Genomic DNA, 15,785 nt, shown 5'->3' on the forward strand with positions numbered 1-15,785 from the left:
TCACCCAACCTCAACCCAATTGAGATGGTTTGGGATGAGTTGGACCACAGAGTGAAGCAAAAGCAATCAACAAGTGCTCATCATATGTGGGAACTCCTTCAAGACTATTGGAAAGGCATTCCTCAAGAAGCTGGTTGAGAGAATCCCAAGAGTGTGCAAAGCTGTCATCAAAGCAAAGGGTGGCTACTTTGAAGAATCTCAAACATAAAATATATTTAGACTTGTTTAACACTTATTTGGTTACTACATGATTCTATATGTGTTATTTAATCGTTTTGATGTCTTCAGTATTATTCTACAATGTAGAAAATAGTCCGAATTAAGAAAAACTCTTGAATGAGTAGGTGTGTCCAAACTTTTGACTGCTACTGTAGGTTTGGGTAGTCCATATGTAGATGCTCTACAGGCTAACCCTAACCCTTATTCTAAACCTAATCCTAACCGTAACCTTAGCAAGCAGTTGCTTAGCGACAGATAGTTTGTTGATAGTAGGACCATCTTTAGAGCATTTACAGATGGACTATCTGGACTGTTCAAATTAAGTGTGACCAAAATATTAGATCAGTTTCAAAGCCCTGTCCCGTGGTCCTGATTTGAAGTAGGTTGGGGGAAAAGTGTGCCTCATACGCATTGTAAGATACTGAATGCTAGTAAACATGCTGATGACTATGAAGTCTACATATTTCTCCATAACCTATCCATGGTTCACCTCAGAGTTTCAGTGTCAAGATCAACGCCAGTGATTGCATCATAGAGTCCTGTACGTTCCCTTTATAGAAGCGAAAAATCTGCCATTTCAACATCTTTAGACGCCATTCATTGAATTCAAGATTTACATCAGTCTTCTCTGTTTCCAATCATGTGCTGACTGCACATAAAAGCCTTCTTTCACGGTGAAGGAATAAGAATTGGCTTATGTTTCCATTAATGACCACATCTCAGCTCAAATCTGTAATCAGAGGCAAAGCCAAGGAAATGCACAATGTTTTTCTTATGATTACACTCGTATTACAAAATAACTGAAAGGAATGGCTAGGCCCACAGGCTGGACTGTGTGACAGCACAACGCAATCATATACTGTCATCATGCCACACAGACATGACTGTTACTGCTGTGTAAGCATGACATTCTAGGGACTTCACATGTAAAATGAATGATACCTAACACACATGCTGTTATGATTATAGTCGTCAATTTCCTGCGCTAGACTGAAAATATCATGCCCATGGAGGTATCTTCAACTGGGACCCACAGCTGTTTTCCCTCAAAAACCTTTAAGATGTCCCTCTGATAACATGGGAAAATGTTCCACTAAGGCTGGAAATAAATGTATTAATGAAGAGATGAGTGTCAAAATTGCATGTTATGTCAATGATTCAATGGAACCTGGGTCCCTACCATTATGACCACAGTGATACATCATTCATCTGCCACTTGTGATTAGTATTTATTTGGCTGCGTAAACAGTTGAATGTATCAAAAATGTTCTAACTGGGTTGGCTGCCATGTGAAAGATATGATAAGGATAGCATTCAAAGATGTCTACGACTATTATGTAGCTTTGGTGCAGGTGTGGATCATACGTTGGAGAAAGATGCACAGATCACAGTCCAGATTTTTCAACTCCAGACATTTTCAAGGGCAATTAAATAGGTATGTGTTCACAATGGAGCTTGTTCTGGAAAACCATAGCATTTACAATAACAATGACAGAAAGATGTGGAAATGGGGACTTTACTGTGGGTACCTCTGGTCTGAATGAAACACATACTCAGGCAAACAAGCTCCATCTCTCCTTCCAAATGTTTTGGTTACCTGCTGAGTGGCCTGGCTGGTCTAGCAGTAATGACGCAGCCTCCAGCACATACTGTATATACTATATACTGTATACAGTGTCGGCATAGGTTCTAATCTGGCCTACTGCTATTTGACAAAACCTCATTGTTTTTTCCCTATTTACTCAGTGATCGATAGAGCTATTGATACCATATCTTATGACAAACAACTTACAGTGCCTTCAGAAAGTATTCATACCCCTTGATTTTTTTCCACATTTTGTTACATTACAGCCTTATTCTAAAATTGATTAAATAAAAAATGGTCCTCATCAATCTATACACAATACCCCATAATGACAAAACAAAAACAGTTTTTTAGACATTTTTGCAAATGTATTAAAAATAAAAACTGAAATATCATATTTAAATAAGTATTCAGACCATTTACTCAGTACTTTGTTGAAGCACCTTAGGCACCGATTACAGCTTCGAGTCTTCTTGGGTATGACGCAAGCTTGGCACACCTGTATTTGGGGAAACCCCCAAATACAACCACAGACAAATGCGCCACAGGGAAATTGTATTCTGCCAGGACAGTGACTATTTCCCCTCCCATTCGGTCAAAGTTCACACCAGAGGCTCCATTCCACGTTCTACTGAATGAGGACATCTAGTGGAAGGCGTAGGAAGTGCTAACAGATCCATATCTTATTTGGAAGGGAAGAGGCGATGACTTAAAATTAGACACGCATTCAGAATTTCACTTCCTGTTTGGAAGATTGCCTGCCCTATGAGTTTTGTTATACTCACAGAAATAATTCAAACAGTTTTAGAAACGTCAGAGTGTTTTCTATCCAATAGTAATAATAATATGCATATATTAGCAATCTAGGACAGAGTAGGATGCAGTTCACTATGGGCATGCAATTCATTCAAAGTGAAAATACTGCCCCCTATCCCCAACAAGATATCATGATTCTCTGCAGATCCTCTCAAGCTCTGTCAGGTTGGATGGGGAGCTTCGCTGCACAGCTATTTTCAGGTCTCTCCAGAAATGTTCGATCAGGTTCAAGTCCGAGCTCTGGCTGGGCCACTCATGGACATTCAGAGACTTTTCCCAAAGCCACTCCTGCATTGTCTTGGCTATGTGCTTAGGGTCGTTGTACTGTTCAAAGGTGAGCCTTTGCCCCAGTCAAAGGTCCTGAGAGCTCTGGAGCAGGTTTTCATCAAGGATCTCTCCGTACTTTGCTCCGTTGATCTTTCCCTCGATCCTGACTAGTCCCTGCTGCTGAAAACATCCCCACAGCATGATGCTGCCCCCATCATGCTTCACCGTAGGGATGTTGCCAAGTTTCTTCCTGAATTGTGTTTCAAATGGTCCTTCAGGTGTCTTTTGGCAAACTCCAAGCAGGATGTTGTTTGCCTTTTACTGAGGAGTGGCTTTTGTCTGGCCACTGTCCATCAAGCCTGGATTGGTGGAGTGCTGCAGAGATGGTTGACATTCTGGAAGGTTCCCATCTCCACAGAGAAAATTTGGAGCTCTGTCAGAGTGACCGTCCGGTTCTTGGTCACTTCCCTGACCAAGGCCCTTCTTCCCCGATTGCTCAGTTTGGCCGGGTGGCCAGCTCTAGGAAGGGTCTTAGTGGTTCCAAACTTCTTTCAATGAAGATTGATGGAGGCCACTGTGTTCTTGAGGACCTTCAATGCTGCAGATATTTTTTGGTACCTTTCCCCAGACCTCTGTCTCGACACAATCCTCTCTCGGAGCTCTACGGACAATTCCTTCGACATCGTGGCTTGGTTTTTGCTCTGCCATGCACTGTCAACTGTGGTACCTTATAGAGACAGGTGTTTGCCTTTCCAAATAAATGTCCAATTGAATTTACCACAGGTGGACTCCAATCAAGTTGTAGAAACATCTCAAAGATGATCAATGGAAGCAGGATGCACCTGAGGTCAATTTCGAGTCTCATAGCAAAGGGTCTGAATTCTTATGTAAATAAGATATGTATTATTATTTTTTATACTTTTGCAAACATTTTGCTTTGTTATTTTGGGGTATTGTGGGTAGATTGATGAGGGGAAAAAAGTATTTAATTAATTTTAGAACAACAAATTGTGGAAAAAATCAAAGGGTCTGACTACTTTCTGAATTGACTGTATATAGGAGAGGTCGCAAATTACGTGATCAACAGGCCATGCCAACAGCCAGCCACAAAATAAAATGAGCCAGGCTCTTTTACGCCCTCTTCCAAATGGTAGCTATAAATGCAGAGGTTGCGCAACGTGCAGCAATATGATGAAGTGTGAAAGTTTCTGCCACCCACATAGAGGAAAACAGTTCCAAATAAATGACATTGTTATGTGCTTCACCACCCATGTTATCTACATGATTATATGTCCATGTGGGCTGTGTTATGTAGGTAAAACCTCTTGTTCTCTGAAACAGAGAATTAGTGAACATCAGGAGAAACGACAGGGATTCCAGTCGCAGTACATTTTAATGACCAAAAACATGACATTTCTACCTTTTAGATTTTGTGGCACAGAGAAAGTTAAGATATCAGACAGGGGAGGGGATATAAATAATACTCTGAGCGACAGAGAATGTTTTGGGATTTTCACTCTCCAGACATTATTTCCTGAAGGTCTTAATGATGAAATGCCCATGCATGTTATTTTGTAAATGTGAACATGAATTAATGCCACCACATCAGATGACTCTGACGTTTTTCTTGCGCTGTACCCAATGATTTACGAAAACTTGCTTGATGGGTCGATGTCCTCATTGTGGTTTTACAGATGTGTTTAATACGTTTTATGTTCACACTTTATTCGAATATTTATGAAATGCGCATTGTTATATTTGGTAACACTTATTTTCCCTGGACTCCAACCACATTTGATGAATTGATTGGATGTGGGTGGAGCTATGTCTACATAAGGGTGCTAATTAAAAAAAACTCACAAAAGCTTTGACGAAGGCCGATACATAAAGCTTAATTAATAAAGAGCAGTGATACTATCAAGAGCAGTGTGCTGGTTTCTTGTTTTTTTCTCATCTTATTCAATTGTTACCATGTACCTGCAAAAAAGCTAGCTCAAATGTGCAAGTGTCTTTTGAATTTTAATACTCCTGGCTAAAAAGTATCCAAATGTAACGGTTTTCTTGACTTGAGGGAGAGGCGGACCAAAACGCAGCATGGTTTCTATTCATGGTACAATAATAAAGCAACTACACATGAACAATCTACAAAACAAGAAATGTGAAAACCTAAACAGCCCTATCTGGTACAAACACAGAGACAGGAACAATCACCCACAAACACACAGTGAAACCCAGGCTACCTAAGTATGATTCTCAATCAGAGACAACTAATGACACCTGCCTCTGATTGAGAACCATACTAGGCCGAAACATAGAAATACCCAAATCATAGAAAAACAAACAGACTGCCCACCCCAACTCACGCCCTGACCATACTAAATAATGACAAAACAAAGGAAATAAAGGTCAGAACGTGACACCAAAAGAACCAGGGAATCTCTTTAAATACAAGTAGACTTCACTGTTGGTCATAGAAGATTTAACACTATCAACAAACATGATAGGTTACTCTCCTCAGTACTACCACTGTTAACTGATGACACCTGTCATCATTATGAAGGAATGGCCTTGTGTTTATCGTTAATCATTAAAGTTGTGCGTCATGTGTCTTGAATGAAGGGAATATTCTTCAGTTGGATAGTATGTTCACCTACAACGTAGCTGTAGAAGTTGCTCACTCGTTCTCTTGGAGATGTACTTTATCTCATACCAACCTGATATTTTTTAAACTAAAGTAAAAACACAGTAAATTAGCAGATATCTTTCATCCAGAATCTCAGTGTATTCACTTTCAAAAGATTAGGTCTAATTCGTGACATATGAGGTGAAAATGATTAGAATCTGTCTCAGACTTTCCATCACTGAAGTGGAACAGTTTCTAGATTTTGGTTTTTCAATCTCTATTGTTTGGCACAGAATAAATTGTAGCTTGACATGGCCATTTTAGCATATCCCCCCTACAAGGCAAGCATTTGTTTTCTGAAATATGTTTCAAAGAAAGGAGATGAATATCTTTGCCTTTTGAAGTAAATTATAGATTTCCAAACATTAAGACTGTATCAGGCACTTGAGTAACCATATGATCTAAAGATTCAGGACTGAATTAGTGTAACAACTTGGTTGGGGTTTGTGCAATGGATCATCAAAGGTCTAAAACAATGATGGGAGCAGCATGCTAAACAACAGCCTGAGACTTTATTCTCTGAACTCACACATCATCTGAATCAATTATGATCATCTTCAATCTGGTAAAGTACAGGACTGACTTCCTGCTTCCTGTTTCTTCCAGCTGCTGTGCTCGACGGTGCAGAAGGCCCTCTTTGAGGAGGAGGAGCGTGTGAAGACTCTCTCCCAAAAGGTGCGTTCTCTGGAGAAGGCCAACAGCCATCTGCGGGACAAGGTGAAGAACATGAAGCGCCTGATACGCCAGGCCAAACGAGACACCAAGGACCAGAAGACCCTTCCAATGAAACAGCTGCACAATCTCGAGACCCCCCACCCACACCAGGACACCACACAGGACCAGAAAAGACCCGCCCTCAAAAAGATCCTCACCAAGACGCTAAAAATCTGAGCCCAAACCCGCCCCTACCACCACCACCTGTTGCACTGCAGACATGGACAGGCTTAAAAGGATATAAGAACTGTATGGAATGTGACATCAGGAGAAGGAGAAGTAGGCTATAGACAGGTATTATATGTAATAGTGTATCATGTCAAAAGCTATGGAGATAGAGGAATTGCATACCCTTAATGTGATGCAGACTAGGCACACCTCTGTTACAAGAAAGTGCATTCAGCAAATCAGAAATGTTTTGTATGCTGAAAAATACAACGATGCAGTAAAACAACGATGGAGGTTTCTTATTATTTTTACCTTCAATAATATAATACTATAGAATAGCCTTCATAATTTCTAAATATAAATCAAGTTATTTCATACACATATACTCTGTATGGATCTATAAGGAATGCCTACACTACAATGCATTTATTGTCATTGCAATCACATTGTGTCACTCTGTTCTTACCACAGGAAGAGTAGCAGGACAATTTGAGGAAACCCAGCTAGCAATGAGGAATCGGCCCAGAAGCGGCCCTCTTCCGGGGGGCTGAACTGATCGAATCAGCTGCCCAGAATCGGCCCAAGTACATCGGGCCGTTTCTGTCTACCGGAATTCAGCTGACTTTGACGGCATCTTACCAGAATCCCCCCAGAAGAGGCCTGATATGCAAATGTAAATAAATGTATTAAAAATTACCCAATTTCGTAATTTTAAATATTACTATTATACATTTTATACATACAAATTATACCCATCCACAAAAAAACACCTGAAAAAAATACACCTGGTGACCGTGTCAGCGAAGTCGCTACAGCGCGATGGGACAAGGACATCCCAGCCGGCCAAACCCTCCCCTAGCTCGGACAACGCTGGGCCAATTGTGCAGCGCCTCATGGGTCTCCCGGGCACGGCCGGCACGGGTCTCAAACCAACATCTGTAGCAATGCAGTTTGCACTGCAATGTAGTGTCTTAGACTGCTGTGTCACTCGGGAGGCTCCATCCACAAAGTTTTTAATGCTTATCAATTGCCTTGCACAAAATACTAAAATATTACACAGGACTCATTTTTTTATCACAGAAACAATGAGAAAATATGGCAAAACAATTATAATGAAATGTTAATTATATAAAGCAGCCAGTGTAATCATCTGCCAGAGAGTAGCCCCAAGTAATACATTTGGGCCAGATAACTCTCACCGGAATCGACCCGAGCCCCAAGTTATACATTTGGGCCAGATAACACACACCGGAATAGGCCCGAGCTCAATCCCCGCATCCTAGCCATAATCAATACTGCCAAAGGCTGCCTAGACTCAGGCCACATGACGTCAGCCACATGACTCTCAGCCGAGTGCCTCGACTCTAAGCCGGAATCGGCCCAGATCCACTGTGCTAGCTGGGAAACATTGTCTTGGATCAAATGTGATATCCGCACACAGGCTGAGACGGCGCTCTTGCTTCATAACGACTCACTGGTTATAGAACAGTGAGAACAAAACAGATGGGGGTTTGCTTCGATTGTTGACAACATGTAAGCTGTATTTAGTCTCCAAATGTTTATTGAAAACATAAATACATTTGTACAATGAGGTATTCTCTCAAACACATCGTTAAACTTTTTGGTTAGCAAGCTAGTGAATTTGAGCCATTTTGGCATTGACATGAAATCAATGAAAACACCTCAAAATAAGATATGGTATCAAGAACAAGATAAAACTAGCTGAAACCAACCAAGCTACGAATCGCAAAATGACATCTTCTTGTCATTTTTTTCTAGCTATCTGATCATTCAGAATCATAACAAAGCAAGTCCACATTGATGCACACTCTTCATTTCTGTGACGTTGTCAGCCAACCCGTCTATACAACTGCTTTGTTACAAACATGTATGCTGGGGGATATGGTAATCACAAAGTCTCATCCCACCGGGCCTTCCTGACCCTCTATCTCATCCAAACCTTGCTCCCATATCCCCCCTTTCCTAGGTCCACTCATCTCAGTACCATAGAGTAGAGAACAGTGCTGCCTCTGTGAAGCCTTATCCTCCTGTGAGGGTATAATATTGAAAAAATTAATAACATTCTGATAAATAAGATGAGGTGTTTGAGCTATGTTGACAGGTCAAAGTCACGCCCTGTAATTTTACACACCTCTCACACCCCAAATATGCCCATGCAAAATACTGTGCCTTCCCCAGAGTGGAGTTCGATGCCAGTCTCCATGCCAGGTGAGATGCTGCCATGGTAGCTGACACCTTTTGGAGAACTAGTGGGAAAGTCAAGGAAAGACCTACAGGTGTGCTGGCAAAACCATGCCAAAGACCTCACACTGCTGCCCAGAGGATGCGAAACCCAAAACAGTCATACTGGTTAAGAACATCTGCTAAATGACTTGAGTGTTACATGTAAAAGGTTACATTCTGTCCTTAACAACTGATGCTGGATCACCTCCACAGAGTACAGGAAGATTGATTTAGTGACAACACAGACGATAGACAACACAGATGCTAAACTCTTAATACTGTATCTATGGCTCTGATAAGCTCTCCCGACCCTTCCCTTCTCTCCCCAGTCCCAAGTATAACCATTACACACTAAACAACAAGATTCTGTTGAAATCTAGATGTTTCTCATTTTGCCAGTTATATGGTTATTATTAATCAATAATAACTTTATCCCAAGGGCTTCCAGGTTAATTTGTTATTTTTTTTAGATCCCATCTTTTTGTGGGTGGTTTTATATATTTCTATTGAGTGAAACATGTGTTTTTATATTTGAAACAGGGTGCTGAGTACTCAATAAATACAACCACTAGCCAATGAGGTGTGATGTGGTACAGTAAAATATTTTTCTGTGTCAGAACTGAGAGGAGTCCCTGGTCTCCTATTATGTGTTGTACTTGGCTTTTATGTTTGTCCTCTTCAAACAATACTCATTTGGTTTCCTTTAACCTTAGTATATTCATGTATGACAGCAAATAATGAAAAAAATAAACTTTTTTTTTTTACATTTGTATCGCCATCTTGCAGTTTCTCAATAGTATGAGCTTGTAGTTTTATTATTAGCGAAAATGTTATGATTGACTTCCAGGCATCCATATCTACTGTAGCATCGCATAGACAAACATTGGCAGTAGAATGGCCTTACTGAAGAACTGTCATAGGATGTCACCTTTCCAAAAAAGTATGTTGGTCAAATCTCTGCCCTGCTAGAGCTGCCTCAGGCAACTGTAAGTGCTTTAAGTGCCGTTATTGTGAAGTGGAAACATCTAGGAGCAACAACAGCTCAACCACAAAGTGGTAGGCCACACAAGCTCACAGAATGGGACCGCCGAATACTGAAGCGCCTGTTCTCGGTTGCAACACTCACTACCAAGTTCCAAACTGCCTCTGGAAGCAACTTCAGCACAATAACTATTCGTTGGGAGCTTCATGAAATGGGTTTCCATGGCCGAGCAGCCACACAAAACCCTAAGATCACCATGCGCAATGCCAAGTGTCGGCTGGAGTGGTGTAATGCTCGCCGCCATTGGACTCTGGAACAGTGGAAACCCATTCACTGGAGTGAGGAATCAGGCTGGACCATTTGGCAGTCCGACAGACAAATCTGGGTTTGGTGGATGCTAGAAGTACGCTACCTGCCCCAATGCATATTGCCAACTGTAAAATTAGCCATCTTTCATGGTTTGGGTTAGCATTTCGCTACACCCGCAATAACGTCTGCTAAAGATGTGTATGTGACCAATAAAATTTGATTTGATTTGATGAGAGATTAAGCTTTTTTTCTTCAAAGTAGCTACCCTTTGCATTAATGACAGCTTTGTACACTCTTGGCATTCTCTCAACCAGCTTCATGAGGAATGCTTTTCCAACAGTCTTGAAGGAGTTCCCACATATGCTGAGCACTTGTTGGCTGCTTTCCTTCACTCTGCTGGCCAATTCATCCCAAACCTGTCACGCCCTGACCATAGAGAGCCTTTTTATTCTCTATTTTGGTTAGGTCGGGGTGTGACTAGAGGGGGTGTTCCTATCTAGGTTGTTTTGTTTCTATGTTGTCCTGGTATGGTTCCCAATCAGAGGCAGCTGTTTATCATTGTCTCTGATTGGGGATCATATTTAGGCAGCCATTTCCCCACTGTGTTTTGTGGGATCTTGTTTATGTGTAGTTGCCTGTGAGCACTCCATAGCTTCACGTATCGTTTTCTTTATTGTTTTTTTGTGCGGTTCACTTCTAATAAAATATGTCTAACCGATTTCACGCTGCACTTTGGTCCGAATGTTTTTTCGACGATCGTGACGGAAGATCCCACCACAACAGGACCAAGCAGCGTGTCCAGAAGGAGAAGGTATCCTGGGCTTGGGAGGAAATAATGGCAGGAGACGAAAGCCTTCCTTGGAAGCAGACGCAAGGAGAGAAGGAAGGACAGCGACGACGCCGGGGTTCGCGGCCACATAGAAAGTCCAAAAGTCAGCCCCCCCAAAAAATGGGGGGGGGGGACATGGGATGGTCGGCGGAGCCGAGGAGTGAACCAGAGCCAATCTGGGAGAAGATGGAGAAATTGGAGGAGAGTGAATGGAGAGAGTCAGAGACCGTCAGTGAGTTGATGAAGAAATTGGAGGAGAGAGAAATTAGAGATTTGTTGTGTTGGTGTATGATGCACGACATTCGCACTAAGGAGCGTGTTATCTGTTTGATGCCACCCGAGTCAGCTCTTCGTACTCGTCCTGAGGAGCGTGCTAGCAGTCTGGTAAAAAACTGTGCTGGCTCCACGCACCAGGTCTCCAGTGCGCCTCCACAGCCCAGTACGTCCTGTGCCAACTCTCCACACTCGCCGTGCGAAGTGTGTCATTGTTCCGGTAAAATTTGTGCCGGCTATAGGCACCAGGTCTCTAGTGAGCCTCCACAGCCCAGTACATGCCAGCTCCTCGTACTTGCCCTGAAGTGCGTGTCACCAGTCCTTTGCCACCTGTACCGGCTCTACACACTAGGCATCCAGTGCGCCTTTCCAGTCCAGTACGTCCTGTGCCTGCTCCTCGCACTCGCCCTGAAGTGCTTGTCCCCAGCCCGGGGCCACCTGTGCCGGCTCCACGCACCAGGCTTCCAGCAACGGTCCCCAGTCCAGAGCTTCCGACGATGGTTCACAGTCCAGAGCTTCCGGCGATGGTTCACAGTTCAGAGCTTCTGGCGACAGTTCACAGTCCAGAACCTCCTGTGACGGTCCACAGTCCGGAACCTCCTACAAGGGTCCACAGTCTGGAACCTCCTGCGATGGTCCATGGTCCGGAACCTCCTGCGACGGTCCACGGTCTAGAACCTCCAGCTCCGGGGCAGTAGCCTTCCTCTGCGCCGGTGCCCAGTCCAGGCACGGCACGGCATCCAGTCCTGCTCCATGGCCGGAGCTTTCTTCTGCGCCGGTGCCCCGTCCAGGTGCGGCGTTCAACCCAGCTCCATGGCCGGGGCCCTCCTCTGCGCCGAGGCCAGGTCCGGGAATGGCGTTCTATCCAGCACCATGGCCAGACCAGTGGTCTGGGTGGGGGCAAAGACCCGTACCGGAGCCGTCACTGACACTAGTCACCCCCCTACCCTCCCCAGTTGGTTTCAGATTTTGCGGCCGGAGTCCGCACCTTTGGGGGGGTCTACTGCCACACCCTGACCATAGAGAGCCTTTTTATTCTCTATTTTGGTTAGGTCTGGGTGTGACTAGGGGGGGTGTTCCTATCTAGGTTGTTTTGTTACTATGTTGGCCTGGTATGGTTCCCAATCAGATGCAGCTGTTTATCGTTGTCTCTGATTGGGGATCATATTTAGGCAGCCATTTCCCCACTGTGTTTTGTGGGATCTTGTTTATGTGTAGTTGCCTGTGAGCACTCCATAACTTCACATATAATTTTCTTCATTGTTTTTTTGTGCGGTTCATTTGTAATAAAATATGTCGAACCGATTTCACGCTGCACTTTGGTCCGAATGTTCTTACGACAAAACTATCTCAATTGGGTTGAGGTCGGGTGATTATGGAGGCCAGGTAATCTGACGCAGCACTCCATCACTCTCCTTCTTGGTCAAGTAGCCCTTACACAGCCTGGAGGTGTGTTTGGGGTCATTGTCCCGTAAAATGTTTTAATGATAGTCCCACAAAATGCAAACCAGATGGCTGCAGAATGCTGTGGTAGCCATGTTGCTTAATTGTGCCTTGAATTGTAAATAAATCACTGACAGTGTCACCAGAAAAGCACCACCACACCATCACACCTCCTCCTCCATGCTTCATGGTGAGAATCGCAGGTGCGGAGATCATCCATTCACCTACTCTGCGTCTCACAAAGACACGGCGGTTGGAACCAAAAATCTCAAATTTGGACTCATCAGACTGAGGGACAGATTCCACTGGTCTAAAGTCCATTGCTTGTGTTTCTTAGCCCAAACAAGTATTTCCTTCTTATTGGTGTCCTTTAGTAGTGGTTTATTTGCAGCAATTCGACCATGAGGGCCTGATTTACGCAGTCTCTTCTGAACAGTTGACGTTGAGAAGTGTCTGCAACTTAAACTCTGTGAAGCATTTATTTGGGCTGCAATTTCTGAGGCTGGTAACTCTAATAAACTTATTCTCTGCAGCAGAGGTAACTCTAGGTCTTCCTTTCCTGTGGTGGTCCTCATGAGAGACAGTTTCATCGTAGTGCTTGATGGTTTTTGCGACTGCACTTGAAGAAACTTTCAAAGTTCTCTACATGTTCTAGATTGACTGACCTTCATGTCTTGAAGTAATGATGGACTGTCGTTTCTCGTTGGTTATTTGAGATGTTTTTGCCATAATATGGACTTTGTCTTTTACCAAATAGGGCAATCTTCTGTATGAACCTCTATGGGATCGGTGTCCCTAACCTGGGACGGTTGTTGCTAAAGTGCGCTAATGTGACTAGAATGATGTTATAAGTAACATCCAACTTTCCAGGTCTTATATGGGCAAAAAGCTTAAATCTAACGGCACTGTCCAATTTACAGTAGCTAGTACAGTAAAAAAATGCCATGCTATTGTTTGAGGAGAGTGCACAGCAACAAACGCTTTTATCACGCCAACTGGTTTAATACATTCACCTCTGAAAGTGTCACACCCTGGCCATAGAGAGGCTTTTATTCTCTATTTTGGTTAGGCCAGAGTGTGACTAGGGTGGGCATTCTAGTTTCTTTATTTCTATGTTTTCTGTTTCTATGTTTTGGTCGGGTATGGTTCTCAATCAGGGACAGCTGTCTATCGTTGTCTCTGATTGGGATTCATACTTAGTTGTGGGTATCTGTCTTTGTTCGTGGCCTGCATAGCCGAAGTAAGCTTCACGGTCGTTTCCTTATTTTTTGTTTTGTTGGCGACATTTAAAAATAAAAGGAAATGTACGCTCACCAAGCTGCACCTTGGTTCGGTCACTTCCACCCTGATGACGATCGTGACAGAAGGTAAATAATGTACTTACAGTATATTCAGTAATCTTGCTCTGATTTGTCATCTTGAGAGTCCCAGAAATAAAAGTATGCTACACTATGCTACAGTTTTGGGTTCTACAGTTTGAACCCCTGCTGTCTCTGGTTGTCTATTTTTGTGACCTAGATGAAGATCAGATCAAACTTTATGACCAATTTATGCAGAAATCCAGCTATTTCCAAAGGGTTTACATACTTTTTCTTGCCACTGTATACAGGTCAGAGAGTCTAGCTAGCTACATTTTTAGATAGCATACATTTCTAATTTTGTCAAAGTAATTTTCATTGCAAATTAAAGCGTACTGTTAGCTAGCTAACATTAGCTGGCTGGCTCATTAGCTAACTTTACGTGTATGATCTGTGTAGTAATATTATTTGTCTCTTAGAAAGCCATTTGCATTGCTAGTTATAGCATAATATTAGCTAGCTAGCATTAAACCTAGTTGGTTAGCTTTAGCTACAGTGCCTTGCAAAGGTATTCATCCCACTTGGGGTTTTTCCTATTTTATTGCATTACAAACTGTAATTTAAATAGATTTTTATTTGGATTTCATGTAATGGACATACACAAAATACTCCAAATTGGTGAAGTGAAATTTTAAAAAAAACGGTCCACAGAAAAAAAAAAATTAATGGAAAAGTGGTGAGTGCATATGCATTCACCCCCTTTGCTATGAATCCCCTAAAAAAGATATGGTGCAACCAATTACCTTCAGAGGTAATTAGTTAAATAAAGTCCACCTGTGTGCAAACTAAGTGTCACATTATCTGTCACATAATCTCAGTATATATACACCTGTTCTGAAAGGCCCCAGAGTCCTCAACACCACTAAGCAAGGGGCACCACCAAGCAAGAGGCACCATGAAGACCAAGGAGCTCTCCAAACAGGTAGGGGACAAAGTTGTGGGAGAAGTACAGATCAGGGTTGGTTTTTTTTTAAATATCAGAAACTTTGAAAATCCCATGTAGCACCATTAAATGCATTATTAAAAAATGTAAAGAATATGGCACCACAACAAACCTGCCAAGAGAGGGCCGCCCACCAAAACTCATGGACCAGGCAAGGAGGGCATTAATCAGAGAGGCAACAAAGAGACCAAAGATAACCCTGAAGGAGCTGCAAAGATAAGCAAGCATGTTTGGTGGTTGCCAAAAGGCATGTGGGAGACTCCCCAAACATATGGAAGAATGTACTCTGGTCAGATGTGACTAAAAGTGAGCTTTTTGGCCATCAAGGAAAACTGGCGTAAACCCAACACCTCTCATCACCCCGAGAACACCATCAGCATGATGGTATGGTGGTGACAGCATGATGCTGCCACCACCATACTTCACTGTGCGGATGATTTTCATCGGCAGGGACTGGGAAACTTATCAGAATTGAAGGAATGATGGATGACGCTAAATACAGGGAAATTCTTGAGGGAAACATGTTTCAGTCTTCCAGAATTTTGAGACTGAGATGGAGGTTCACCTTCCAGCAGGACAATGACCCTAAGCATACTGCTAAAGCAACACTCGAATGGTTTAAGGGGAAACATTTAAGTCTTGGAAGGGCCTAGTCAAAGCTCAGACCTCAATCCAATTGAGAATCTGTTGTATGACTTAAAGATTGTTGTAAACCAGATGAACCCATCCAACTTGAAGGAGCTGGAGCAGTTTTGCCTTGAAGAATGGGCAAAAATCCCAGTGGCTAGATATGCCAAGCTTATAGAGACATATCCCCAAGAGACTTGCAGCTGTAATTGCTGCAAAAGGTGGCTCAACAAAGTGTTGACTTGGGGGGTTGAATAGTTACACATACTCAAGTTTGAATTTTTTTGTCTTATTTCTTGTTTGTTTCACAATAAAAATATTTTGC

General features: G+C 42.7%; 1 protein-coding gene across 2 annotated transcripts in view; it reads left to right on the plus strand.

Moving 5' to 3' along the window:
* The window catches only part of LOC112254444 (coiled-coil domain-containing protein 3), a 40,742-nt gene extending 31,280 nt beyond the window's left edge, over nucleotides 1-9,462 (plus strand). The window contains exons 3-4 of one of the 2 annotated variants that reach the window (XR_002954152.2): nucleotides 6,177-6,578; nucleotides 6,924-9,462. Coding sequence is in view for 1 of the 2 variants with exons in the window: in XM_024427033.2 (XP_024282801.1) it covers nucleotides 6,177-6,461 (285 nt within the window). In the remaining variant the exon portion in view is untranslated. Of the gene's footprint in view, nucleotides 1-6,176 lie in introns of both variants that reach the window. The other variant, XM_024427033.2, reaches the window with a different exon arrangement.
* The last annotated feature ends 6,323 nt before the right edge of the window (nucleotides 9,463-15,785 follow it).

Source organism: Oncorhynchus tshawytscha, linkage group LG07 (assembly GCF_018296145.1).
Source record: "Oncorhynchus tshawytscha isolate Ot180627B linkage group LG07, Otsh_v2.0, whole genome shotgun sequence".
Lineage (NCBI taxonomy): Eukaryota > Metazoa > Chordata > Actinopteri > Salmoniformes > Salmonidae > Oncorhynchus > Oncorhynchus tshawytscha.